Raw genomic sequence first — 27,675 nt, forward strand, 5'->3', positions numbered from 1 at the left:
TTGTCAATAAAAAGTGGAGAATAAAACAACAACACAACTACCTAAAACAATTTTTTGAACTGGCCAATATGCATATTTTAAAAAGTAATGAACTGGCCAATATTCCAACAATATATGGTATATACATGTATATATATATTTTTTAAAAAGTACATATTCGAACTTAGTGAAAGGAAAAAAAAGGGGGGAGGGTGGTACTTGGTTATTTGCATTATTAACTCCACTCTCCACAAGGAATAGAGTTATGAATATAGGACATTTATAGTGGACTCAATGAAATATTAACATTATATTATTGGTTTATCTAAACCTTCTGAACTTATGAATGGTTTGATTTCTTTTGGCAAAAAAATATCAAATTTGAAAATGAAAAATAGGTATAAACAAACAAATCATCACCTTATTTTTCTTCTCTTATGTCGTTAAAAACTGTTGGTGATTTTGATACAACGCACTTAAGTTCACATCAAATAGATTTTATTGGATTCTTCTTTTTTCCATCAATGTCTGTCAAAAACCAAACACCAATACAAATTATATATATGTATATAATATATTTCTCAAATATTAAAGCTAATGATGCAATACCCGCATGCCCAACTTTGATCGATGCATAAAAGTAAACAACACCCACTTTCGAGTTTTTGACCCTTATCTTCTTTATAGAAAAAAAAAAAAAGAAAATAGTTTTTGACCCTTATTATTTTCTTCTATTTTTGTAATAGATACCATTGGATACCATACCAGAATCTTACAAAGCAATTAACAATATGCTGATTGGAAGCAAAGCTAACAAATAAATAAATAATGACTAATATATATAAAATCTTCTTACTAAAATCCTATCTAAAAGACTTATCAATTAATCATAAACAATTAACCAACAAAAAAATTACAAGTTACTGGCCAAAGCTGTCCAAGCTTTGCCACTTTTTTCTTTTTTTCTTCTCTTGTTGACCAACAAGGAATAATGGTTCAAAGATATAAAAACAATCTTTTGAACCTTGAATTCTTACCAATATAAACAAAGGGTATATGACCTCGGATGCTTTATGCTTCCAAGACATATGATAATAATAATATAAAATGATAATAATAATTATCTAGTTATCAGTATGCAAGGTAGAATCCAAAGCCAATATTCAGCTTCTACCTTATGCCAATGCATAAAATTGTAAAATGAATATGATTCTTATCCTTCTAATGCTAAAAACTACTTAAGGATGATGATAACAAAAAAAAAAAAAAAGAAAGACTTTCCTACTGTTCTAAAAAAGCAAACATGTGTTAGTAGCTGAGAAAAGCTTTTGTAAGTAATCCCCAAATGCATGTTCCATGAATGAAAGTATCCAATTATGAGAGACTTGGCATTCCTTTCTCTTGTTATATATGCTAGCTGATCACCAAGAATCCTTTTCCAGTAATCAGTATATATATTTTCTTTTCTTTTTCTTTTTTCTTTTCTGTTTGCTGATCTTTCATGAGCCTTTTGACTCTATCCATGTTAGCCTTGTAAGAAGACAATAATGTTTTTCTTTTCCTTTTTTCTCTTCAGCCAAAGTTTTTAAGTTGATGAGTTCTGTTCGGAAGCTGTTGCAGAGGCTTGTGAAACAACTGTTCCTGTTACTGTCACTCCTGTTGTTCCTGCACATTGTTTTTATTCATTTTATTTTCTTTATTCCAACTTGATCTCACCAAACAAACAAGACCTTAATTAATCACATTTTGCTGAATACATAAACTTTATGTATATGCATAAGAAAAGAAACTGAGTTCACCTGGTGTAGTTGTGGTTGAAGTCACTGGTGGTGGCACTGAGGAAGGAAGTGAAAGAATCCCTGGGGAGCCATAATGCTGAGGCAAATAAGGGTATTGTACCATTTGGGGGTATTGGACATTGAAACCATGGTGATGAGCTTGGTCACTCTGTGCATATTGAGCATATAAAGGGTAGAAATTATGGTACATGGCAGCAGCTGCCCCGGAACCCCCAGAGGTTGCTACATAAGGTGGATATTGTTGACCTCCATACACACCATAATAGTTCTGCAAATTCAATTTTTTTTCTTTTAAAGTTGTAATAATGGAATCCAATGAAAAGAAAAGAATGTATGATAGAAGCATGAATTAGTATTTACCATGGGATACATGGAGTCTTGTGAATAACCGGTGTAACTGTAAATTAGACCCCATAAAAGAAATAAATGAATCAATGTTTGATGTAAAACTGAAATGCAGGGGGAATTTAGAAAAGAAAAAAACTGATAGTAATAATTTGAGGATTTAATGTTAATAATTATGAGCGTTTTAGCTTACCCATAAGCTGAATAAGGAAATGAATATTGAGCAGTGGGTTGGTGAAAGTATGTTGATGTTGAGCCTTGATAGGTTGGTGGAGCCACTAATCCAGGGCTTGGTCTAAATCTTCCTGCTCCTCCTGCAGGAACAAACAAAATAAATAAATAAATATATAGAATCAGTCTATAATCTATATGACATTATCCTTTGAAGCATTCTCCAATGTTTAGATCCACATTTTTAGTTCAGCAAGAGAGATTGAAGTACCTCCATCACTAGTATATGACATTGAAAAATGCTTGGTTGGGATTAAAAATAGATGCTTGAGAGAAACGGCTTGAAAAGAAGAAAAAAAAAACCGTACTTTTTACAGAGAAAAAGAAAAAAGAAGCAATAAGATATAAAGTTTAAATGCATTGTGCATGCATAAGTTGATGTTTTGTGATCCGATGTGAGGAAACATTCAAGTTTTGATAACTTTGAAATTAGAATATAATGTGGGCAATGAAAGTAAAGTAATTAAAAATGAAAATGTGATCATTTTAATGATCTAAATAAATAATTAAGAGAAAAATAAGAGATTGGAGACCATGTTGAGGAGTTGGTGGACGAGTTTTCTGTGCACCAAGAGAGGCAAGATTACAATTGGCTCTTCTTCCATCAATCACAGGAGATGGGTTTTGACATGCTCTTATGGCTGCCTCTGGATCCTTAAATGTAACCTATGAAAATACAAGGCCAAATAAAAAAATGTAAAAAAAGAAGAAGAAAAAGACCCACCTTTCTTAATCACAAATACAAAAACATTATGAGAATGATGAAAAATGAAATGGGCTTACAAAGCCATAGCCCTTGGATCTTCCAGTATTTTTATCTGTAATAACAACAGCTTCTAAGATCTCTCCAAACTGTTCAAAATATCTTCTCATAGTCTCCCTTTGAGTCTCCCAAGCCAACCCTCCAACAAAGATTTTGGTAAAAGTTGTGTCACTGTATTGTCCCGGATTGTTATTACCAACCATCTGAAATTGCCTTGGTTGAGACATAGAACAGTTTCAAAATAAAATAAAATAAAAGATCAATTCTATCTATAAATATATAAAAATAAATAATAAAAAAATTTGTCCCCAAACCCCAAACCCGGAATACAAATCAGTTAAAAAGAAGAAAAGAAAAAAATCCCAGAACCCAAATGAAGAAAAGAAAAGAATTTTGGTATATAAAGCCAGAAGAAAGAGGGTGATATATATTTTTTCTCCTTTCGCTTCTTTCAAAAATCACATCAATGAAAGGCCAAAAAAAAAAATGACACACTCGTGTGCTTGAGATGGTTCTGTTGATAATAATAATAATAATAGTAATAATATTCTTGTTCTTCTGGCTTTCTCGTCCTCTATAACTTGTTCTCGTTGTTGTTGTTGTTGTTGCTGTTTTTTAAGGCTACAACTGCCACTTTTTCACAGCCAGAGCAACAACCAAAACTCCTCCTCAGATTCCTCAACAACGATACCCGTAACGAGAAAATCATTACTGTTTAAAGGGTGGAAAGAGAATAAAAAGAGAAAGGGAGAGAGAAAGAAACCATCACCCTTATAATAATAATAATAATATCATATACACAACTAATATCAATAATAATAAACCAAAAACCAGATAATATTATTATGAGAAAAGGAAAATAAAAAAAAAGAGGAGAAGACAAAAAAGCTGCTAGTGGGCACCCACGACGACAATAGTAGGCTCAATCTTGTCCAATAAAAACTCAAAGACTAAGAGAGAAGAGACCAACCTTTCTTTTTATTATTATTATTTTTAATTTTTTTTTTCTTCCCTTTGCTGTAATCAGCACTACTTTCTTTCTGGCTCTGCTATATACACACACATAATTTTTACAATTATATACATTTGTGGGAGGTGGGTCTGATGCATAAACATCTGCTTCGCTGTATTCAACCTTACATTTTATATAAAAAATAAATAACTAAAAAAATCTCTCTAATGCCCTCGTCTTAATATTCCTGAGCTCCGTTTATGGCATTTGGTGGGGGCTCTGAAATCATATAACCTTTGGCTTGGAACTCTCTCTCTCTAAACTCTGTTCAAAATTAAAAAATAAAAAACTGCAGCTGTATTCTTAACCGGAAAAGGAATAAGTAAAAATACAGAATTGGTGGTTATGTTTGGTGGGCCAGAACTTTCTGGCACAACCTTCTAAATTCCCTTTTAAATTTTTTTTGGCGTAGTCCTAATAAATAATTAATTTGGATAACCATTATGGGCTCTTCTTAATTCAGGTAGGTTGAAAAAACCCAAAGTACCCTTCATTGCATGGCTAATTTTCTTTCATATATTATATATTCCTTGCATTAGAAAAAGCAGTTGGGGGCAATTATATAGTCAGTAGTACTCCGTAGTATTATTAGGCATCATGTTAGTAGTTGAAATCTCAAGCTGGCTGGTTATTAATATGGTAGAAAATACGTACAGCCTTGAAAGAGCTTTAATATACTCTTAAAAAATGTCGTATAAACCATCTCCATCATGAGGATCACATTTCATTAAAAGTTGATCAGGACTCCTATATATATTAACTTCATTTATCAGATCATTTTACAATGCTTTAAACATATATATATATGATGAGACAGTAGTAATTTGTACATACATATATAGTACTCAAGCATTGTTGTTTTCTTCAATCTAAAACAATCATAACATATATGACCTACTTAAACTTAAATGATCGCTATGCACTTACCAGTAGTTGGTGTAGGTGGTAAAATTTGAAACTATATAGCTATAACTTTTGATGAAGAAGAACTACTCATCAATTAATTTATTTATAGGGAAACTACACGAACTTAGTGAGAAGAAAGGGTACAATTGTCTTTCCAAAAGAAGTAAATGGCATCCCATTGGCTGTTGTAGAATTTGGTTGAGATAATAATTATAATAATATAATAAAAATGTAGACATAATGAGTTCGAAAAATTATGGATGATTGTTTTAGATTAAAAAACAAAGGATAAAGAAATAGTGACAACCGTTGTAAGCGGCGTTTATAATGGTCAAATGGGATAAGAGAGAGAGAGAGAGAGAGAGAGAGAGAGAGAGAGAGAGAGAGAGAGAGAGAGAGAGAATATTATTGGGTTAGAGGAAATGGGTAATTAGATCTCCACCAGATATAATTTTAAACACTCTGAAACCGAATCATTACTGTCGCTACCGCTCAACCGCTTTGGACTCTCGAATAGAACGGTCAAACCTGTCCTTTTTCCTTCCTATATGTCTCTCCTTCTATTTCTCATTCAAATAAAAGTAATTTTGTTAATTTATCATCATATTTACTCTCATATAGATAATATACATTTTGGTGAATGAATATATATTCTAGTTTTGTCGGCTCTCTTTATCGCACGAACAAGAGAAACTATATGAGCTGATGAGCTTGGATTGGCATTTGATGAGCTACTCTTTTGCAAAGATCATCCCAATAAGTCAAGCCAATACCATACCACCTTTCAAAGATCTTTCCGTGATTCAAAAAGATAAGAAAAAAAAAATGAAATCGACAGCTGATTTGTCTATAAATTAATGCTAATTAACACTAATTATGCTTTTTCATTTTAAATATATAATTATTGATTTGTGATAACGGTTATATATATTTCAGGTTAATACTAGCTCTAGCTAGACTACTAAGTGTTTTTCCATACTAGAAAATAGAAATGGGTTACTGCTTATACTAAATAAGTCTGATAGGTATTTCATGACTGAGACAAACAGCGTTATAATCTAAAAATATATAAAAGTCAAAGTGGGAAGAAAATTAATGATATATATTGGAAAGATTAATTGGTAAGTGTTAAAGTAATGGTTATTAATTTGCCAATTCTTCGATCAATCACGATCGATCGGACCTATTTTAAATATCTAAATGAGCCTTTTAAAGTGCCTTTAGATATTGGGAGCAATTAATTAAGACGATCTTGTCATTTAAATTAGAACGCCTAGTAAGTTTAAATTAAGATGAAAGTGTCTTTAGTTTGATGACATACACTTCCATGCTTTGCCCTAAATAAAGTACCCTTTTATGATTATGTTTAATTAAGAATATATATATATATATAGTTGCTGAAAAAATATATATATTATTTATTTAATTAGTTAGAAACGAGAGTAACGAACCTTTTAAACTTTTGTCATAGAAACAAAACGTGCTTGCATATATACAATAAATCTATCTCGTGTAAGGCCACTAAGTTTCTAATAATAAATATATGATTAAAGAGAGGGAGAGAGTAGTATATATTTAAATTTAAAAACTCAATTTGCCTAATATATATAGGTTACATGACATCTTTGGTTATAACAAGATAATTTGTAAGGTTACATGTAGTCAATTTATTATGATTATATAGAAGAGTCGATCATTAGTCCTCCAATAATCCCTTTAAAATTTGTTTCTTAAAGTGGTTTACAATTAAACTACCATTGTGTTAAGTATATTTTGAGAGATGTACATGAAATACATGCATTTATGCATATGCATGATATATATAGAATAATAAATATATAACGCACAGAGGGAATGAAAACTACTATAAGGTGTGTACGATCCATGATTCAGCACACAACATCCATTATATGCTCATTTGGTTTTTCTCTTATTTGAAGGTATTTTATTATACTAGGTGATTGTTACGTGCCAAGTCACGTAGTGTTAGTTTTATTTAATATTTTAGTTTTTTATTTTAATTAATAATTAAAATAGTATAATTATTTGAACAATTTGTTTTATAAAAATAAAATATGTGTTAGTATATTTAGTAAGTAAAACATAGTTGTGTTATAATAATGTATGTTATTAATAGTAAAATGTACATTAATCTTCTAATTGAAAAAAGTTCTATTATCTCATTTCATATCTAATAATAGCTACACAACTATATATTTATAGACTTTCACATTCTTTGCAAATTACTAATAAGCACCAATAATATTTTCATATTCTAATATTTTTCAACCTTCTCCTCTTGGTGGTAAAATTAAAAATAAAACTAAAAATAAGCACAAACATATAAGGTAAATACTAATTACAGCCCATTTCATCTTTTTTTTTTTTTAATTATTTTTTTAAGCCCAAGCCCAAAAATCTCTAAGCCAACACAATCAATCTTCTTTTATATTATCTTTTCTAGATATTTTATCTATATTTTTCTTTTTTAAAAAATAAATAAAAAAATTATTAATATTCTCTCAAGATAGGTTTGTTAGAGAGATATGTGGCTAAGATGATTTTTTTAATTTAAAAAGAGATTATTAATATTTAAAAGATTGTTTATTTAAAAGATTGTTTAATTTTTTGGGTTTAATTATTGGGTTTATTTTTTAACGGGAGATCAAACCTAATCGTTAAATTTAACAGAATATTCTGTATATTCTGTTAAACTAAGAATGTTAAACCAAGAAATGCCTTTAGATAGGCACTTTTAATATATAAAGATATATTTAAAAAACAACATTAATTATTATTAAGTATTTATTAAGTATTAGTGGTGGTCATTCCTATTACTTTCTATAAGAGACGTTTTTTAATTGGTTAGTATTATTTTTCTTAAATTATATAAAACTTAATATTAAATTACACTAACAATAATATAAAAAATAGTAAAAAATAGTAAGTACCAATAATATGTTTTTTAAAAATAAAAATAGATTAGTACGTAATATCCAAAAAACCAAATTGAATTGCATAGTAATGATTCGTGAAGCACGAGAACTAGTTGTATCTCAAATCTCAACTCTCAATCCTTTATGTTTTCTCTTGTTTTTTAGCCACAAACCAAAGTAAATTAAAAAATAAAATTATTACAACAAGGAAAAAAGTGATAAGCCCATGTTGCGGTTGAGATTTTCAACTCACATGGGCACATGAAAAGTCGAGTCAAAGGAATAGAATAGGTCGTCAAAGGGTGGGGAAGTGGCTTAAAGAGAGAAGACAAAGCAAATTAAGCCAATGAGCTAAAACGTAGAGAGAGAGAGAGAAAGAGAAGGAAAATAATCCAATAAAGGAAAAAGAGAGTAGTATAGTATTGCATCAGAAATTGTGGAGTATTATGTCGTACTATCCACATGAAGGCTGCAAAGGCAGGGAGGCAGCTAGGCAAAGCGCAGCGCAGCAGCATGCACCCGTCAGAACCAAAGCACATGCCTCTTGCCAGTGCTTTCCATTATCAGTCCCACACACCACTCCAACTACACTTACCATTTTTACCATCTCTCTCTCTCACCCACTTTTATATATATATATACCAACTTCTCCACCTCATCACCCTTCATTCTCTCTTTCCCAACCCATTTTCGCTAACTTTTCGGTCCTAGCCAGCTATAGACAAGCTCCCACTTTATCAACCATCCTTCGCCCTTTGATCTCACAATCCACAAATCCAATGGTGCACCTGCCACACCATGCATATATATTATATATACATTGATTAAAACTGTCGACGTATATATACTAGCCTATTGTTAATTATTAATAAGTATAGTTAATTTCTCTTTATCACGGTAATCATATCACAAATATTTGCCATGCTTGTTTGTGTGTAATAACTAATAAGTACCTTTAACATTGGTGTAAGTGTTGGTATATTAGTACTGTTATTTTTGGGTGGTCGGCTCTCCCACGTGATCAGTCAATAGGGACTATTGACTTTTTTTTTAAGGTCATGTAAACAGCTGTCAGGTATACATATAATCTGTCGTAACTGGGCTTTATTACATCAGGGTCCCCAAATCTAGGTTTGGACAGTTAATTACTGTGTTCACTTATATTACATACCTGTTCTATATTTTGGCAAACTAATTTGAAAAAGAAATAACATATATGCTTTAATCTTTGTTAATAAAATAAATTGGCCCTTTAATTATGCTTTAATCTGGCTCTATCATTGTTTGCATGCATATATATATACATATCTGGTTATGTGACTGTAGCAAAAACAACAAGGAAACCAGCATGAAAGTAACTATACTTAAAAAAAATAACGAAAATAACAAAGGATTATTGCTTATAAAATTATTGTTTAAAATCGTTGTTATAGTAAAATATTTTTGACAATTTTAGTCATCGGGAATCCCCAGCGGTTAAATATATTCACAAAAAATTAAGCCATACATTTTTAAAAAGGGGTATCCCTTAATGGTTTAAAATTTTAGCCGACAGTTTAAAATTTAGTTTTGCGAGGGTTGAATAGGCGATGTTTATAGAACCCAAGAACAATACATTAGTCAATTGTTTAAAACTTTCGAGAAAGTCCAATTTTTTATCAGTGACACTTTTTTTGTGATATTTTGAGAAAGAAAATTTAAGGATAAAAACACTTTGAAAACATTAAGTACATCATTCACCGTTATAATATTGAGAAATTTACATAAATTATTATTTTTAGTAAAAATAAAAATTACACTTTCACATTCAAATATAATTTATTTTATATTTTTACGACGTCCTATAAAAACAACACAAAAACAACAAGTAAACCATCATAAAAGTAAAAGAGAAATAATATAAAAATAATATATACAAATAACAATAATCTAAAAACAATACATAACAAGAGTATAACATAAAAATACAAAAAAAATTGTATTTTTTGAAAATAAAATTTTAAAAACTGTAAAAATATTTAAAATTTAATACAATCCTGTTTTTGTAATTTTTTTTTTTTTTGTTATTTTTAAGTATTTATGAAATTATCCTAATAATATTTACTCAAATATTTTTGAATGTTTGTAACAATGTATCCTTCAAAACAAATGACACAATTAAGTTCATCTAAGCTGAATTAAACAGTTATAACAGCCGAGGACTTTGTGCATAGGACCATGGCAAGTTAGACCAAGGCCTAGTGCCTTCCATTAAAATGGGCCTTTTTTTTTTATTTATTTAAATACCAATATTTTGCTACACAGAAAGGTCCCTTTATTAACTTCTAAAAATGTTACTTTATATGCATGCAATGTTTGTTAATGTACTACATTTTTTATTAAGCCCCTTTTAGGTTAGGGACCAACCTAGACACTCATTCAAGTTTAAATGAGGTTTATAATTGAGAACTTATTTATAAATAGAGATCATTTCCTCACTTGACAAAAATAATTGTAATGTCATCCTCATCTTTAGGACATCAGATATATTCTGTATGAATAGGCTTGATAAATATCCCATTAAGCATTTCTAAGGAATATTCCTGAAGTATTTTTATGATGAAGGAAATATTTAAGCTATTTTTATCACATTATTAAGTAAATTTTTAGAAAGAGTACAAAGTATTTTGTCTATATACAAATTATGATATAAATTTGTTATAGTTAAATAATTTATTAAAATAAGAAAAAAATACCAAAAAAAAACATCAAAACATTAAAATATCAATTCACCATGCCATTGATTTATTATAAAATGATAAATAAAAATGAAATAGAGAAATTAAGTTCTCAAACAAATATTTTACATGTACATATTTTTTTAATCTATAAAACAAGATAAGAGAAAGCTAACAAAATACACAAAAATGAAAATTGAAAAAGGCAAGCCATTACATTGTAACTTGTCTTCTCAATTCTTCTATATATTAGATAGATATGCTAGTTATAATAAATATTTTTAAAAAAATATACTAGTTGAAATATACATTTTTGTCTTTACAATTCCTCTACAAATTAGATAGAAATTATGAACCTTCATGAAAATGAAAAATTAAGATTTTCTTCAAAAAAAAAAAAAAAATTAAGATTTGAAAAAACCAAGAGTCAATTTCAAATTCCAACAAGATAATAAATTTGCGTATTTTCTCGAGAAAATTTACAAAAATTTGATAAGTTTAATCTTAGCTTTTATAAATATAGACAGAAAATAATGACAATTTTTTTTAGTTTTTCTAAGGGTATTCTCCCCATATAAATATATAACATTTAGAGTAATTTGTGGCAAAATTTTTTTATGTTTTTAATTTTTATACACTTAACTCTTTTATCTATTTTTTGTGGCAAAACTTCCTTAAGAGCATCTCCAATGAAGATGTAAATAAGTAGTGGGAAGCTAAAATATAGCTCATTCGACAAAAAAATGTACTCTAATAGTGTGCCAAAAAGTGATGTAAATTTGGCATATAGCAAATTTTGTGTAAAATTTAGCACAACATTTACTATGATGTAAAATTTACACCACGATAAATGCACTACTTTTTTCATTTATATTTATGTTTTTGTACTCTTTTATCAGTATATTTAACTATGACATTAAATTATCTCAAAAAAAAAAAAAACTATGACATTAAATTATGAAACATTTATATTATTTTTTTATTGTCTTACATATTAAAATAATAATAAAATTGATTATAAAGTTATTAGTTTTTATTTTGTTAATAAAACATTAATTAGATATTAAATTTTACATCAAAATTTTACAATTGTGCATTGGAGCACAAAGTTAAAATTTGATGTAAATTTACCACACAACTACTTTTTGTGCTAAATATAACACAATTTTTACATCTCCCATTAGAGATAGTCTAAGTTTAGTTTTATTTGCAAATTTGACACACCAATTAAATATTACCGTTAAACATTAACTAGATGACTACTGTATTCATGTGTATATGTAACAATAAAATTTTGAAGTCGATACAATAATAATTTAGTTGGTATTTAACAGTAATATCTAAGTAACACCTTAAATTTATGTATAAAAAAAGTAAACTTAGGAGAATTTTTTCACAAGAAAAAAAATAAAAGAATTGGCGTTTGGTTGGGAGGAATGAAAACATATGGATAGGAATGAGAATGGGAATGGGAATAGGAATAGGAATGGAATAAAATTTAAATGTATAAAAAAAATTGATAAAAAAATTATTAAAATTTTTCTCATCATGCATTAGAATGACATTTCCTTCCATTTCAAAATGGAATAGTCATTCCACCAAAATAGTGGAAATGCCATTCCATTAGAATGACATTTCAATACTATTATATGCAACCAAACAAAGAAATAGAATGAAAATTGTTTCCTTTCCATTCTATTCCATTTCATTACCTCCAATCAAATGCCTATATAAATTAAAACATAAAGAAATTTCACGATAAATTCCTCTATTATTTATTATAACTAGTTATGGTAGGTTACATATTTTACTTTTATTATTGATATTGGTATCAGGTTACCACCACATCAACTAAGAGCATCCCCGGCGACAAAGGTATAGTAGCTAAATAACTAAGGTGACGTTTGGTTGGAAATAATAAAATAGAATGGAAAGGAAAGGAAACAATCTCTATTTTGTTCTTTTATTTAGTTATATATTAAAGTGTTAGAATGTCATTATAATAGAATGACTTTTCTACCATTTTGGTGAATGACAATTCTATTTTGAAATGAAAGGAAAAACCATTCCAATGCATGATTAGAAAAAATTTAATAATTTTTTTTATCAATTTTTTTTATTTTTTTTAAATTTTATTCTATTCTCATTTCCATTTTCATTTCTATGTTTTCATTCATTCCAATCAAACGCTACATAAAAAAATAGGTAAAGAATCCTAAATCAAACATACATCACCTGAGGTAAACCAAAAGGTAAAATAGAGAATATTGTGTTTTATTTAGCTATATCCTTGGCTACATGTAGGAAGTGATAGAATTTATATCTGAGGTATAATTATTGTAGGAGAAATGTTAAAGGGTACCAGTGGTGCCTAGCACCCTCCTATGTATTAATATCGCTATTGATCCAACTAAGTATCGGGTCTCATATAATTTAATATAATAGCTTTTAAGAAATATCGATAGCCAATCGCAACGCGATATGTTGCAAAGGTGCTAGACACCACTGGTACCTAATAGCAATGCTCTTATTTGAAGGGTAACATTCAATATTAGACTTAATAATGAAAATCATAATAAATATAATTATGATAAATTAATTGCTATTAATACGGTTGACTAGAATAATCCTTTTCTTCTTTTCCTTCCATCCATCCGTCTTTGTTTTTTTTTTTTTCTCTTTCTAATGCTAAAGGACACCCGTGGTGCCTAGCACCTCCTATGTGTCAGTATCGCTATTGGTCCAACTAAGTATCGGGTCCCATATAATTTAATATAATAGTTTTTAAGGAGTATCGCTAACCAATCGCAACGTGACATGTCGAGAAGGTGCTAGGCACCACTGGTGCCTTATAACAATGCTCTAACAAAATATATAGGTTTTATCATTTTTTATTAACTTTCTCTCTCTCAATTTATTATTTCAAAAATCTTTTCAGATTAAATTATTAATTATTTTGATCTAAAAATAATATTATTGTGGTCTATTTTTTTTAAGATAATTAATTTGATATATGAAGAGTATATATATTTTTTACTATTTTTCTAGATAACTTGAGTCAAAGTGAAAAATTTATTTAAACACTTTCAGCCATTACAATAGACTTGAAACCAGCAGAGACATTATGCTGATTAAAAACACAATCTGACGAAAAACAAGACTCTCTAGCAAGACAATGAGCAGCCCTATTTGCAGATCGTTTAACAAACTTTAAAGAAACATTATTCAAAGACGAAAGTAAAGCTCGACAATCCCCAACAAGTAATCCAAACTGAGAAGGCATTAAAATTGAGCTATTAATAGCTTGTACCACCACCAAAGCGTCAGTTTCAATTACTACACTGGACCATTGTTTTCTTTCTATCCAACTCAAGGACTCCTTAATGCCAATTGTCTCGGCGATCTCAGGTTTAACCACCCCAAATCGAGAGGCAGAAATAGCTTCAAGGAGCATTCCATTCGTATCTCGGGCCACACACCCAAAGCCAAACTTATTTTGTTCTTGAAAAATAGCCCCATCAACATTAATCTTAACCATATGAGAAATTGGTTTCTTCCACCGCTCATCTACATTATTGATATCATCAATCAACAATGCCCCCGTCTTTTGAGTTTGAGCAGTACAATATTGGTTAAGCACCATCCTAGCCGATCGGACCACATCCAATGCAGAACAAGTTTTGTTATTCCATAGAAGCTCATTACGAACATACCAAATCTTCCAACTGATACACGCTGCTTCATTAACCACAGCAGCCGACTGTTGCTCAGTTAATGCAGAAAACTAGTTGTTGAAGCCGCCATTATCAACACCAGTCGGAACGATGGAGACACACCAACAACTTTTTACAAATCGGCACTCAAGCAGGATGTGAGAGATAGTTTCCACTGCCAGATTACAAAATGGACAATACAAGTCAACATTAACCTTTTTGGTGCTAAGTTGAACCTTAGTTGGGAGACAACCAACTAGCACACGCCACATGAATTGCTGCACTTTTGGAGGAACTTCCAACTGCCATATAGCCTTGAACATTTTTTGATCTTCAACCGAAACATGCGCACCAGAATCCTGCTGTAGCAGTCGGTAAGCACTCTTGACAGTGTAAATGCCATTGGTTTCTTCATTCCAACACCACCTATCAGCCGTAGCATGTACACTCAATTGTATTGACAGCACAAGATTCTTATCCCTCTCATCAAATAGATCATTGATAACATCATGGTCCCAACTCTTAGATTGCATCGAGAATAAGCTAGACACCTTTTGATTCACTAAGCCAAGATGATCAGATAATACAAAGGGATTAGAAGGGTCAGGAAGCCATGGATCCAACAAAATGCTTACATTATCTCCATTGCCAATAGACTTTCTTACACCAGCCTTAACTAGTCCCTGTGCTTCCAAAATACTCTTCCAAATAAAGCTTGGGTTTTGTCCCAAGGTAGCATTAAGAAAACTACCAGAAGGATAATACCGAGCTTTGTATATCTTGCTTACCAAAGAGTCTTCATTAGTCAACAACCGCCACCCTTGTTTACCAAGGAAAGAAAGATTATAGTCTCGAAGATCCCTGAAACCCATCCCTCCATCAGTCTTATGTCTACTCAATCGTTTCCAACTTATCCAATTTACACCCTTCGAACCCGAACGCGATTGAGATTTCCACCAGAACTTTGCCATCATGCCTTCAAGATTAGAACAGATCTCCTTTGTTAATAAAAATACGCTCATGGCATAGCAAGGCAACGCTTGAGCAACTGACTTCAATAAAACTTCCTTCCCCGCTTTTGACAAGAAACGACTCTCCCAAGTAAAAATCTTCTTTTTCATCTTTTCTTGTAAAAAACTGAGAATAGCTTTCTTATTGCGTCCCAAAATACAAGGTAAGCCAAGGTAAAAGCTATTATCTCCAACCTCCACCATTCCCATATAATCACACAAACTAGCACGAGTATCCACAGAACAGTTCTTACTGAAAAAAAAAATTGAGGACTTAGAGTAATTCACCTGTTGGCCCGACGCTTGGTCATAAACTTGGAGAAGGTGCATCACATGTGTAGCTTCACCCTCATTAGCTTTGCAGTACACATAGCTATCATCAGCAAATAGCATGTGTGAAACACGAGGCGCACTCCTGGCCGCTTTACACCCAGTCAACTATCTACGTTGCTCATACAAAGTTAAAAGAGAAGAGAGACCTTCAGCACAAATCAAGAACAAATACGGAGATATGGGATCCCCTTGACGTATTCCACAACCTGGTACAATTGGACCCAACTTCTTTCCTCCATAAGTAACATGGTAAGACACCGTAGATACACAGAACATAATCGGAGCCACTAATCTCAATCTAAAACCCATCCGAATAAGCATAGCCTTAAGAAACGCCCAACCAACTCGATCATAGGCTTTGCTCATATCGAGCTTGATCGCCATAAAACCATCTTTACCAATACGCTTCCGTTTCATATAGTGCATAACCTCATAAGAAACCATGATATTATCAGAAATTAACCGTCCCGGAAGAAATGCACTTTGATTGGTAGATATGACATTCTGCAATACCACTTTGAGTCTATTTGCAATCACCTTAGACACAACTTTATAAAGAACATTACAGAGCGATATAGGCCGAAGATCGCCCATTTGTTCAGGACTCTTCTTCTTAGGAATAAGGACAATATTAGTTTCATTCAAAACAGATGGGAACTCACCAGTAGCAAAAAACGTCTGAACCACTCGCACTACGTCATCACCAACCAAATTCCAAAATTTTTGATAAAGACCAGGAGTCATACTGTCGGGACCAGGAGCCTTATCGGGATACATTTGGAACAATGCCTTCTTGATTTCCTCTCTAGTCACCTCCTCAAGTAGCAAGTCATTTTGTTCTTCAGTAAGCGATTGGGAAACACAGTTAATAACAGAAGAATAATCACCATCAGAGTGCTGAAACAATTGCTGAAAATAATTCACCACCAATGTAGGAAGACCATCTTCCCAGCCGACCAAATCACCATCAGCATTCTTCAGTTTTTGAATGACATTCGATCTTCTTCTTGATGTTGCCTTAGCATGGAAATACTTGGAGTTACGATCGCCCTCTCTCAACCAAAGCTGCTTACTCCTCTGCTTCTAGAAAATTTCTCTTTGCAAATAAAGATTATTCAAGTTCAACTCCGCAGCTTTATATCGATCAACAGAATTAGCATCTCGCCCTTTCTTCCAAGTCTTGATTTCGACCTTGCAATCCTTTATCCTCTTGCCAAAGTTACCAGTGTATTCTTTTCCCCATTCAAGCAGAACATTGCCACAATCACGAATTTTTTTCTGTAATGGAAAGACCTGTACACTACAAGAAAAATGAGCATTAATGAGGACAAATTTCGTTGGTAAAAACCCCTGTTTTCGTCAGTATTGCGCATCAATGAGGACATTTCGTTGGTAAAAAGTCGTTGGGATTACTTCGTTGGTAAAAACGATTATCAACAACGACTTTTTAAGTCGTTGGGAATAAAAATTATCAACAACGACATTGTCGTTGGGAATAACATTTTATTTAATTTTTTTTTTTTAAAACCTGAGTGCATCAACAACGACATTGTCGTTATTGATATTATTATCAATGACGACAATGTCGTTATTGAAGAGCTTTTTCGAAAAAAAAAATAATTATATTAAAATTATTTGTAATTAATATATAATATATAATATTATATTAAAATTATTAAATTAAATAATTAATATTAATTTTATTTTTTTAATTATTTAATTAATTAATATATAAAATTATTGAATTAATTAAGATATGAAATCATTTAACTAAAAGAAAATATTTAGAGTCATTAATATTACAATAAAAAGTGAGTCATAAACATTATAGTACTGCATACCTAAATATAAATTAGTGTTCATAAAATATTAACAAACATATTAGACCGATAGTTCGTAAAATTAAAATAGATATTCTAAAAGAAGTTTGAAGTAGCATCGTCCTCATCACTAGCATCTCCAGGAACATCCGACCCAGGAACATCCGACATCTGTGGGTAGTATGGCGACATTTGCGAACTTGTCATCATTTGAGATGTCTGCTGCCCATGTAGTGTCGGCATCATTTGAGATGTCTGCTGCCCTTGTTGTGTCGGCATCATCTGAGAAGTCTGTTGTCCTAGATGTGTCGGCATCATTTGAGATGTCTGCTCCCATGGTTGTGTCGGCATCGTCTGCGATGTGTTCTGATATTGCTGCCCTTGTGTCGACATCTGAACATTTTGCGGCAGTTGAACTAAGGCTAATCTTATGTCATTTTATGAAACTTTTTTTAACTTTTATTTTAAACTATACTTACATTAATTATTTTTTGTAAGTATAATAAATTATTTTTATTTAATTAAATATTATAGTATTTATCAAATTATTTGTTAATTTTTTTTATTACAATGATTTGTTAATTATAAAATTTATCACTTATTCAATTATTAATTATTTATATTCAACTAATTAAAGTTATTTATAATTATTTAATTATTTATTACTATTTTTTATAAATATACAAAAAATTCTTTTTAATTCAATTACTAAATTTTAGGATTTATTTCACTAATTTTGTTAAATAAATATTAATTTAAATAATTGTCCATTTAAAAAATAACTTGTTACTAGTTTTATAAGAAACTATTAACTTATTATAAATTATTAAAATAACAAAATTTTTATTATCTCAAAATTTTACCGAAATCTTTTTATTTAAATTATTTTTATTTAATAAAATATTATATTTTTTTATAAATATAATTATTTATTAATATTTTTTATTGTAAGAATTTATTCAATATTAAATTCATTACTTATTCAATTATTAATTATCTATTCTCAACTAATAAAAGTTATTTATTAAATATTTAATTATTTATTATTATTTTTTAAACAAAATACAAATTTCATTTACTTAAATTACTTAATTTTAACATTAATTTCATTAATTTTTATAAATAATTATTAACTTATAATTTTTCTTTTTAAATATCACTTTAATATTTTTTGTAAAAAAAAAATTACTAATTTATTAAAATTTATTAAGTTAACCTAATTTTTTTTATTATCTCAAAATTTTGTTAAAATTTGGGCAGAATAACATTTATATTTTAAACTATACCCAAAAATTTAATAACCTGATTTATACAATCTTAACAACTTTTAAATACATTACAAATTTTTAAATATTACTAATTTTCAAAATAAATCAAAAATTTATTACAATACAAAAAATAACAAAAAAACACATACAAACACACATACTATTTTCGGAATATTATCTAAAAAAAAATTCAAATTATTCACATATATATTAAAAAGAAAAAAAAATTACAATCACTTACAACAACAAAATACATACATTATTAAAAATACATACATATATCTCAAATACATATATAGATCAACGCATAGATCAACTGTGAATATAGTAATAACTACATATATTAACACCACACTATCATTTTAAATGGTCAAAATTATTTTATATTAATTAAAATTTATTATTCTATTTCTGTTTTTTTTTTAAAAAATAAATTATTATTCTATTTATTCCTCATAATTTTAATAATAAAATCATTTTATATAATTGTATATATACACACAATTTTTCGTTTTTGGCATGTGATAAAAAATATATATATATTTTTGATCTTGATATTTTTTTTTAATCTTAATAGCATTATCACATTTATATTATATTATATAGAAATTTTCTCCATGAAAACAATTTAAAAAATCATGAAGCTTAAAATTTATTCTAGAAAATATATTTCCTACCCAAAAATGATTTCAGAAATTAAAGCATATTTTTTTTTACATGTTTTCAATGCCTAAATCCTATATGAATCTTTTAATATTTTCATTTATATTATTTAGGAATTAAAGACAAGAAATTCGGTTGTAAAACCCCATATAGCATATTAACCAAAAAAAAACAAACAAATTAATGACAGTTCCAAAAAAATTACAGAAAAGAGATTAATAAAAAAACCAAAGAACATCATATATATACACAAGATTATACAACAAAAAGTACTATAAATACATATTAAAAATGAGGGTATACCTTAAAAATGGCCGCCGGTGGTGGGCTGACGAACCTTCAGGCGGAGGCGGGCGGTGCTGGGCTGACGCACGAAGCTTCAGGCGGTCGAACGTGGTGGTTGAGGTAGCTTCAGGCGGTCGAACGTGGTGGCTGAGGGTTTTTCGAAGTGGCTGAAATGAGGGTTTTTCGAAAGGGGGGAGTGAACTGATGAGGATGGGGAAATGAGGGTTTTCTCAGCATTTTTTTTATACCAAAATTGTCCCCAACGACTATGTCGTTGGTGACACTGTCACCAACGACATAGTCGTTGGGGCATGTCGTTGGGGACAATTTTGGGGGGAAATTTGCCGCCCAAAACAACAGCTCTTTTTCAAAAACAACAGAGGCATTCCCAACGACAATGTCGTTGTTGAAGATTTTTTCAATAACGACATTGTCGTTATTGAAAAAAAAAGTCGTTATTAATTAACTATTTTTTTTTTTAAAAAAAATATGAATAGCTTTCCCAACGACAGGAAAATGTCGTTATTGATACCCTCATTTTCAATGAGGACTTTTAGGCGTTGGTAATAGTGGCGTTGGTATTAACCATAATTCTTGTAGTGGTAGACAACTCCCAACTATCTTCAACAACTTTAAAATACATTGGCTCCTTTAACCATGAATTTTCGAATCTAAAAACTCTTGTAGTCACCTGAATATTCTCGGCTACAGGGACTAAATGTAAGGGGCAGTGGTCCGAAGTGGACACTTCCATGCTATAGAGTTTAGCTAAAGGAAACTTAGCAAGCCAACTTTCTGAAACTAGAGCTCTATCGAGCCGAGCCTCTACCCATAAATCAGTTCCTCGACCCCTTTCCCACGTATAAGGATAACCACTCAACTCCAAATCATGTAAACTACACTCATCCAAGGTATCACAAAATCCATTAATCAACCAATTCGGATATAAATTACCTCCATTTTTATCTTGTTGGGAAGAAACATTGTTGATGTCCCCTACAATACACCATGGCAAGTCACTTTCCGTTTTCAACGATCGAAGAAGATCCCAAGTACGCTTTTGCAAGCTACGGTTGGGCTCGCCATATAACCCCGTCAATCTCCACTCTCCATGATCACGACTATGAACAATGCCATCGATATAATTAGAGCCGAACCTAACTAATTGAAATTCCTCAGCATCTCGCCAAAGTAAAGCCACCCCACCACTCTTCCCTTGAGCATCAACACTAAAGGCTCCTTCAAAACCAATACAGACCTGAAGCTTTTCAACCATTTCCTTCTTGGCCAAAGTTTCACAAAGAAATAACACAATGGGCTTCTTTTGGATAACAATATCCTTAATGAATTGGATGGCCCATGGGTTCCCAAGCCCATGTCAATTCCATGTAATTAGACTCATAATGATGGGTGGGCTTGGAACCAAGACCCACCTTTGACAAGTTTTTTGGCCCATCACCAACATACACCTCATTCTCCATCATTTCACACTCTTCATCTTCCACATCAGCATTCTCACTAATATTCCCACTTTCCATACGCCTCCTTTTTGCATCCAATATAATCTTGGAAATATCTTCACCATCATCTCCCACATTAATACTGTCAACTGATTGCATGGGATTCACTTTCCCTATTCTTTGGCTAGAAGTAACACCACTTTGAATACCCAATTTCTTACCTTTCTAGGCACCATCAGAATTGAAACCATTACCCTGGAATGTGGAATCAACTTCCATGATCTTAGCCACGGATTCAGCTTGCCCCTCTGTCCCCAATCGTCGGCCAGCATCCGTTTCCACCGCCGGCTGTTGCTCAGCTCCAGAACGCAACCATTGTGAACCAATCTGGTGGTTTCTTCTTCTCATCTGCGCCTTCATGCCAATACCATACGGTTTAACGATTTGATCGATATCATGATCAAAACATTTAGCACAAAACCTTTCAGAATGGCCTATGATGCCACAAATAAAGCAAAAGGTTGGGAGATGTTCATATTGAAACATAGCCCAAATCCATTCACCATTTTCCTTATACAATTTCATATGCCGCTTCAACGGTTTTTCGATATCAACTGTTGTACGAACCCTCAAGTAATCCCTCCAAACACCCACAAAATTCTTAGGATCCGACTTCACATACGTCCCAATGTAACTACCCGCACTACGCACCACCTTATCCATCATAAACCCAGTTTTAAGGTTATGAATCTGTACCCACATATCAAGCTTGTGCAAATGAATCATTTTAGGATTCTCACCACTTTTCAACCGATGGAAAATAAGAGGAACCTTATTAAAAGTCCATGGACTTCCATCAATCACCATCTGAATATCAATCTCATGATAAAATTAGAAAATGTATAAATTAGCTTCCAATTCCTTTACATACACACCTTTACCGGGCTTCCATAGAGATGCCATTAGGTGTCTCTTGGCGTCGAAATCAATAGATCTGCCCGTGAGAAATTTCCCTACAAGACACCATCTATCATCAAAAGTCTGTTCACCACCATCAGCCTCCCCTTCAATAAGAACACCCTCTTCTTCATCATCAATCTGGAAGTTCTCATATTGTTTAGCAAGATCACCCATTACATAACTACTAGAAGCCATAACACGCACAGCCAAAAGGAATACAAACAGCCTAAAGCCACAACAACCTTAGAACCTGTCAGTATCAAACTCACCAATCACAAACAAACCAAAAAAATATGGGACGAAAAGGACACTCACAGTTTCACTTTTGCATACGTAAACACACTCAAAAGAGAGAGACTACAATACATTCTTTAAAGATGTATTTTGGTAGATTTTTTTTCCATTTTTCTAGATAACTTAAATAAAAAGTAACATTTTAATTTATTAAGAAATAAGTAACAAAACTTTAAATTTAACAAAAATTCATAAACTACTTTCTGGTTACTTATTTCCATTAGTTGCTCTTAAAATAATTGTTTTAATTTTAAATTCTAATATATTACTTTTTTTAAGCAATTTTTACATTATATTCTAATCTAATTAAGAATATAATGAATTAAATAGCAAATATGAAAAATTCATTAATAAAATTAGTATTGTCTTATGTAACTCATCTTATTAATTATAATGTTATTATAATGTTTAAAATAACGTTTTACTTCTTAAGATTTTATTTTTATAAATCTATTTAATAACTCAATAAAAATAACTTATTTAAAATACTATAAAGTAACATTTAAAAGTGAAAATTAAAAAAAAAAATGCTTTTTAGTAACTCGATTAGTTATTAAAATATGTTAAGTTACTTTATTTAACAATTATTTCATGTTAATTGATATTTAGGAAACTGATAAATTAGCATTCAAAAAAAAAAAAAAGAAGAAGAAACTGATAAATTATAATCAAATATAAAAAATTAACAATAATATATATAAAATGTTAGCCTTAAGTTTATTATCAAAATTAGTATAATAATAATTATTTATTATTTTAAAATATAATTTATTTTATGATATTTAAAGTACTAGTATATATATTTTTGTAGATTATTTTTTAGAAATCTATTAAAATAACAAAAGCTTAGGAAGAATACAATATAATAATTTTGTTGAAATTTAAAATTTAATTAATTTTTTATTTTTGTCAATTTTTTTTAATTAAATAGAAAAGAAACTAAAAAATTACATATGTTTTTAATTATTTTATTTTGGTGACGCAAAAAAATATATATCCTTCCCGCATGTCAAAATGATCATCTTGAAGAGAAGGTCGCGATGATGCAATTTTTTATTTCAAATAATTAGCAGTGGTAGGAGAAGTGTTTTTAATTTTTATTTTTTTTTTCAAAAAAAAGAGGGCAAATTATTCAGAAATTATAAACAAAAAGACAAAAGACAAAAAAAAAAATGAGAAAAAATGGTTGTCAATGAATTATTCAAGTGAAAGAGCCAAAAATTAAAAGGAAGAAAAAAATAAAATAAAATAAAAAAATTAAAAAGAAAGTGAAATGGTCGTCAAACGCAATTAAATAGGATTGAATAACTTTTAAAAATAATTCATAAATATATTATAAGAATATTTTTATTTAAGAAAATATATTTCTATTTAAAGAAATAAATTTCTATTTAAGAAAATAAATAAATAATTGATTTTATGATAAATGAATATTTTATATTCATTGAATCTGGACAAAATCAATTATGTAATATTCTTTATATGATCAGATTTTTATATTCATTACCTGATTTGATTTCCTGAATTAATTGTCAAAATATTCTGACAATTAATGTGGCGCAGATACTGATGGAGTATCTCACCTATAAATATAGGGTCTCGGTCCCCGAGCTTCTCACTCATTCTGTTCATAACAGCAAAATCCATCTAAAGAGAGTTGAGAGAGCGAGGAAGCCCGATTACCCACATCAACCAGTTTTCTTTGTAGATCAAAGCTTATATGGGTTTGAAGCTCAAGAATTAATGGCTGGAGGTATTTCGATCCTTATTCATAGTGTATAGATGTTTGACTTAATTCCGCATTTTATACTTAATCATATATGTTTCAGTTTATACATTTAAATGTCTAACATATATCACTAAAATTGTTTGTTTGTTTGTTTAAAAATTTCATGTATACGTAACCAGTTATTTTAAAAATTTATGTATAAGTAACGAGTTATAACAATATCAATTATTTTTGTTAGGGTAAATATTATTTTAAGTCTGTTTTTGTAAAAGTTAATAATTGAATTATTTATTTTGTTTAATAATAAAATAGACTCTGTATTTTCCAAAATAGTATAAATAGGATCCTAAATTGATTTTTTATCAAAATAAAATTTAATAATAATCCGATCTAAATGTGTTATGACAAAACTATTTACATTTTCTGTATCTGTTCGTGTTAGGAATTGTTTTCAAGTTGGCTATATTAAAAAAAAAAGTTTTCGAAAATAAAGCTCAGGGTCTTATTTTTACCATTTTAGAATATACAGAGTCTATTTTGTCATTTAACAAAACAGATAATCTAATCTGTAACTTTTATAAAATACAAAATCTAAAATGGTATTTACCATTTTGTTAAACAATTTTGAAAAAGAAATTCCCATAAATATATACATATTTATTTATATATATATATATATATATCTATATATAAGTTAGAAAAAGTCATTAAAAATTTATAAAAATAAAATCATATTAATCAAACTTATTGGAAAAATGCCATTTTCTTTTATATAATTTCCTCTTTCCCCCACATGGTTTGGCAGTTTCACAAACTAATGGGCCATTTCTACAATTAAGCACATGAAACTTGTCTGAATCCGAGGAGAGTGGGCCTTTTTTAGTTTAATTATTTTGATATTTTAAAAGGATTATTTCACAAATACACAAATACACACAAACAATAAAAAAAAATTACAAAAATACGGTTTTATAGAATTTTCAATATTTTTACAATTTTTTTAATTTTATTTACAGAAAATACAGTTTTTTTTATGTTGTCCTCTTGTTAATTTATTGTTGATTTTTTGTTATTGGTATGTTATTTTTTGTTGTTGTTTTGATGTTATTTAGATGTTATTTTCATATTATTTTTATTTAGTTTTCTTGTTGTTTTCATAAAAAAAACATAAAAAATATATAAAAAAATAATTTCTTTAAACGTAAAAATGTAACTTTTTTACAAGAAAAATAGTATCTTATATAATTATTCTTATTTTAAAAGGCTTGAAAATGAAAATATAATATTTTTCTAAAACGTAATTATTATTATTAGATTAGATTAGTTTAATAAGGAACCATGATATGCAGCACTATAGTCTATAACAAATAAACATAGAACGTGTTTATAGTTAGAAAATTCTTCTTCTTTTTTTTTTTTTCAGAATGTATAGATTTTGCTTTTTAGAAGTATGCCATTAATATTTTCTTTTTTCTTTTTTCAACAAAATTATTATTGTTAAAAAATACAAAATAAATAATAAGCAGATTTTATTTTTTGGATCCAATCTAATCCTCACAATAGTTCCAATTCAATCCAATCTAATCCGCAAAAGTGCAGATCGGATCGATTATTTTAGATTGGTTACTTTTTAATATTAAATTATTTAATATTTATGAAAATATATATATATATATATATACTAGGCAGAAGTTACGTGCAATGCACGTATACTTAATTTTATATTTAATTTTTATTTTAATTGTTGTATTTAAATTTTTGAATTAAAAAAATATCAAATATAATTTCATTAAGTATACAATATTATTTTAATAAAAAATTGCTTAATTTAATTTTTTTTTTACAAAGCACATAATAGTATTTTGAAAAAACAGTTAACTAAAAATACTTAAAGTTTTAAGAATAGTAAATTAAATGCAAAATGTTTACAAAATGAGCTAAAAATAATTATATTTTGAAAATTAAAAAGATATTGTTTACTACTCTAAATATTTAAAGGAAATATGCTCTAAAATTTTAAAAACTAAGGAAAATTCTGCTTATAATGTTTAGAGAAGAAAACATGTCTACACACAAATATAAAACCAAACATAAAGGCTGCATTTTATAATTTCTAGAGTTAACATCACTTTAATAGATAAATATTCAAAATAAAGTCTATCTCATTTCAAAAGAACTTGGATTGTAATGGTAACCCACATATAACTTGAAAAAAGAATTATCATTTCTTCTTTTTAGCGGCTCCACCAAATTTGCAAGAAAATCACAAAAAAAAAAAAAAATTTAAAAAAAGGAATTAGAACCAAAATAAATAAATCTTTATTGATAATGCATAAATGAACACTGTTTCAGAAAGCAAAAAAAAAAAAAGACAACAATAGAATTATTAATTTTCTAACGATTATGTGATGAAAATAAATTCAATGTTATAAAGCTAAAATCTACTCAATGTAAGAAAAACAAGTTGAGAAATTCTCAATATTATTCTACTAATCAAGGTCATTTTTTGAAATTATCTCTTCTTGCGGAGATCATTGGACTTCTCCTCACGCTAATTCCCCCTCTTATGGATTTCAAGCTTCTTCTTCTTTACTTTAAGTGCACGCTTGTCCTATCCAACTTTCAGAACTTCATTAATCCTTTTATCATATAGTGTTAATAAACAAACTATAAAATAACACAATAGACTTACCCCTTTGCGGTGAAAAGGTCTTGGAGCTACTTTCTTTTTGGTCATAACATATCATTTGTTCATACCCTTAAAGCTACTTCCTTATTTTAGCTTATCATATAATACTTACCATTTTACTTTAAAAACTTGAAACTAATCTAATGACAAATACAGAACATGTCATCCTCAACAAATGAAAGTTAGTCAAGTAAACGCTTGTGAGCTAAGTGCCTTGTTTTAAAATGGTTTAAGGTCACTAACTTGCGAGGATCGTAGATAGTCACAGTACGGTCAGCTCCACCTATTGCAATGTCACCAATTGTAGAACTGCAGCAACATAATATATATCACCAACAGAACCACAAATCCGTTGCAGGCAACCACCATTAGCTTTCATTCTCAAGTCCCATAATGTCAGCTACAATAAATTAGCAAAAGGAAGCAAATAAATAAAAATCTAATAAACAAATAAAGAGAAGAAAGCTCATATCAGAATTTAGAAACAATGTAATGTAGCATTTTACCTGGAAACCTTCAGGAACAGCTAAAATATTACTTCCACTCGCATTACAAGAATTATGCATAAAGCTCACGGCTGATGGATACAATAGCCTGAAAAAAGTGGCAAAATTTGATTAAAAAATCCAAAAATTTGATGGAACTCTATCACTGTCTCTGTCACTCTAGCCACAAAAAATAGGAAAACGTTCATCTTCCTCATAAACAGATAACGAAAGCACAACTAATATTTCTTTCTAAAAGGAACCATCCCAACGAATCA

The 27,675-nt window shown here is 29.5% G+C and overlaps 2 protein-coding genes across 2 annotated transcripts; both read right to left on the reverse strand.

Annotated features, from left to right (window-relative positions):
- Positions 1-817: 817 nt before the first annotated feature.
- Positions 818-4,515, reverse strand: LOC115706232 (uncharacterized). The gene is made up of 6 exons (XM_030633810.2): positions 3,138-4,515; positions 2,888-3,020; positions 2,317-2,437; positions 2,139-2,175; positions 1,779-2,046; positions 818-1,644 (listed from the first exon to the last, which is right to left on the reverse strand). The coding sequence occupies exons 1-6, from the start codon at positions 3,342-3,344 to the stop codon at positions 1,565-1,567; spliced, it is 846 nt and encodes a 281-aa protein (XP_030489670.1). The 5' UTR covers positions 3,345-4,515; the 3' UTR covers positions 818-1,564.
- Positions 4,516-13,764: 9,249 nt separating this feature from the next.
- LOC133032754 (uncharacterized) lies at positions 13,765-15,804 on the reverse strand. The gene is made up of 2 exons (XM_061107082.1): positions 14,617-15,804; positions 13,765-14,472 (listed from the first exon to the last, which is right to left on the reverse strand). Exons 1-2 carry the CDS (start codon positions 15,802-15,804, stop codon positions 13,765-13,767), a joined length of 1,896 nt encoding a protein of 631 aa, XP_060963065.1.
- Between the last annotated feature and the right edge of the window lie 11,871 nt (positions 15,805-27,675).

This window comes from Cannabis sativa, chromosome 1, assembly GCF_029168945.1.
Source record: "Cannabis sativa cultivar Pink pepper isolate KNU-18-1 chromosome 1, ASM2916894v1, whole genome shotgun sequence".
NCBI classification, from domain to species: domain Eukaryota; kingdom Viridiplantae; phylum Streptophyta; class Magnoliopsida; order Rosales; family Cannabaceae; genus Cannabis; species Cannabis sativa.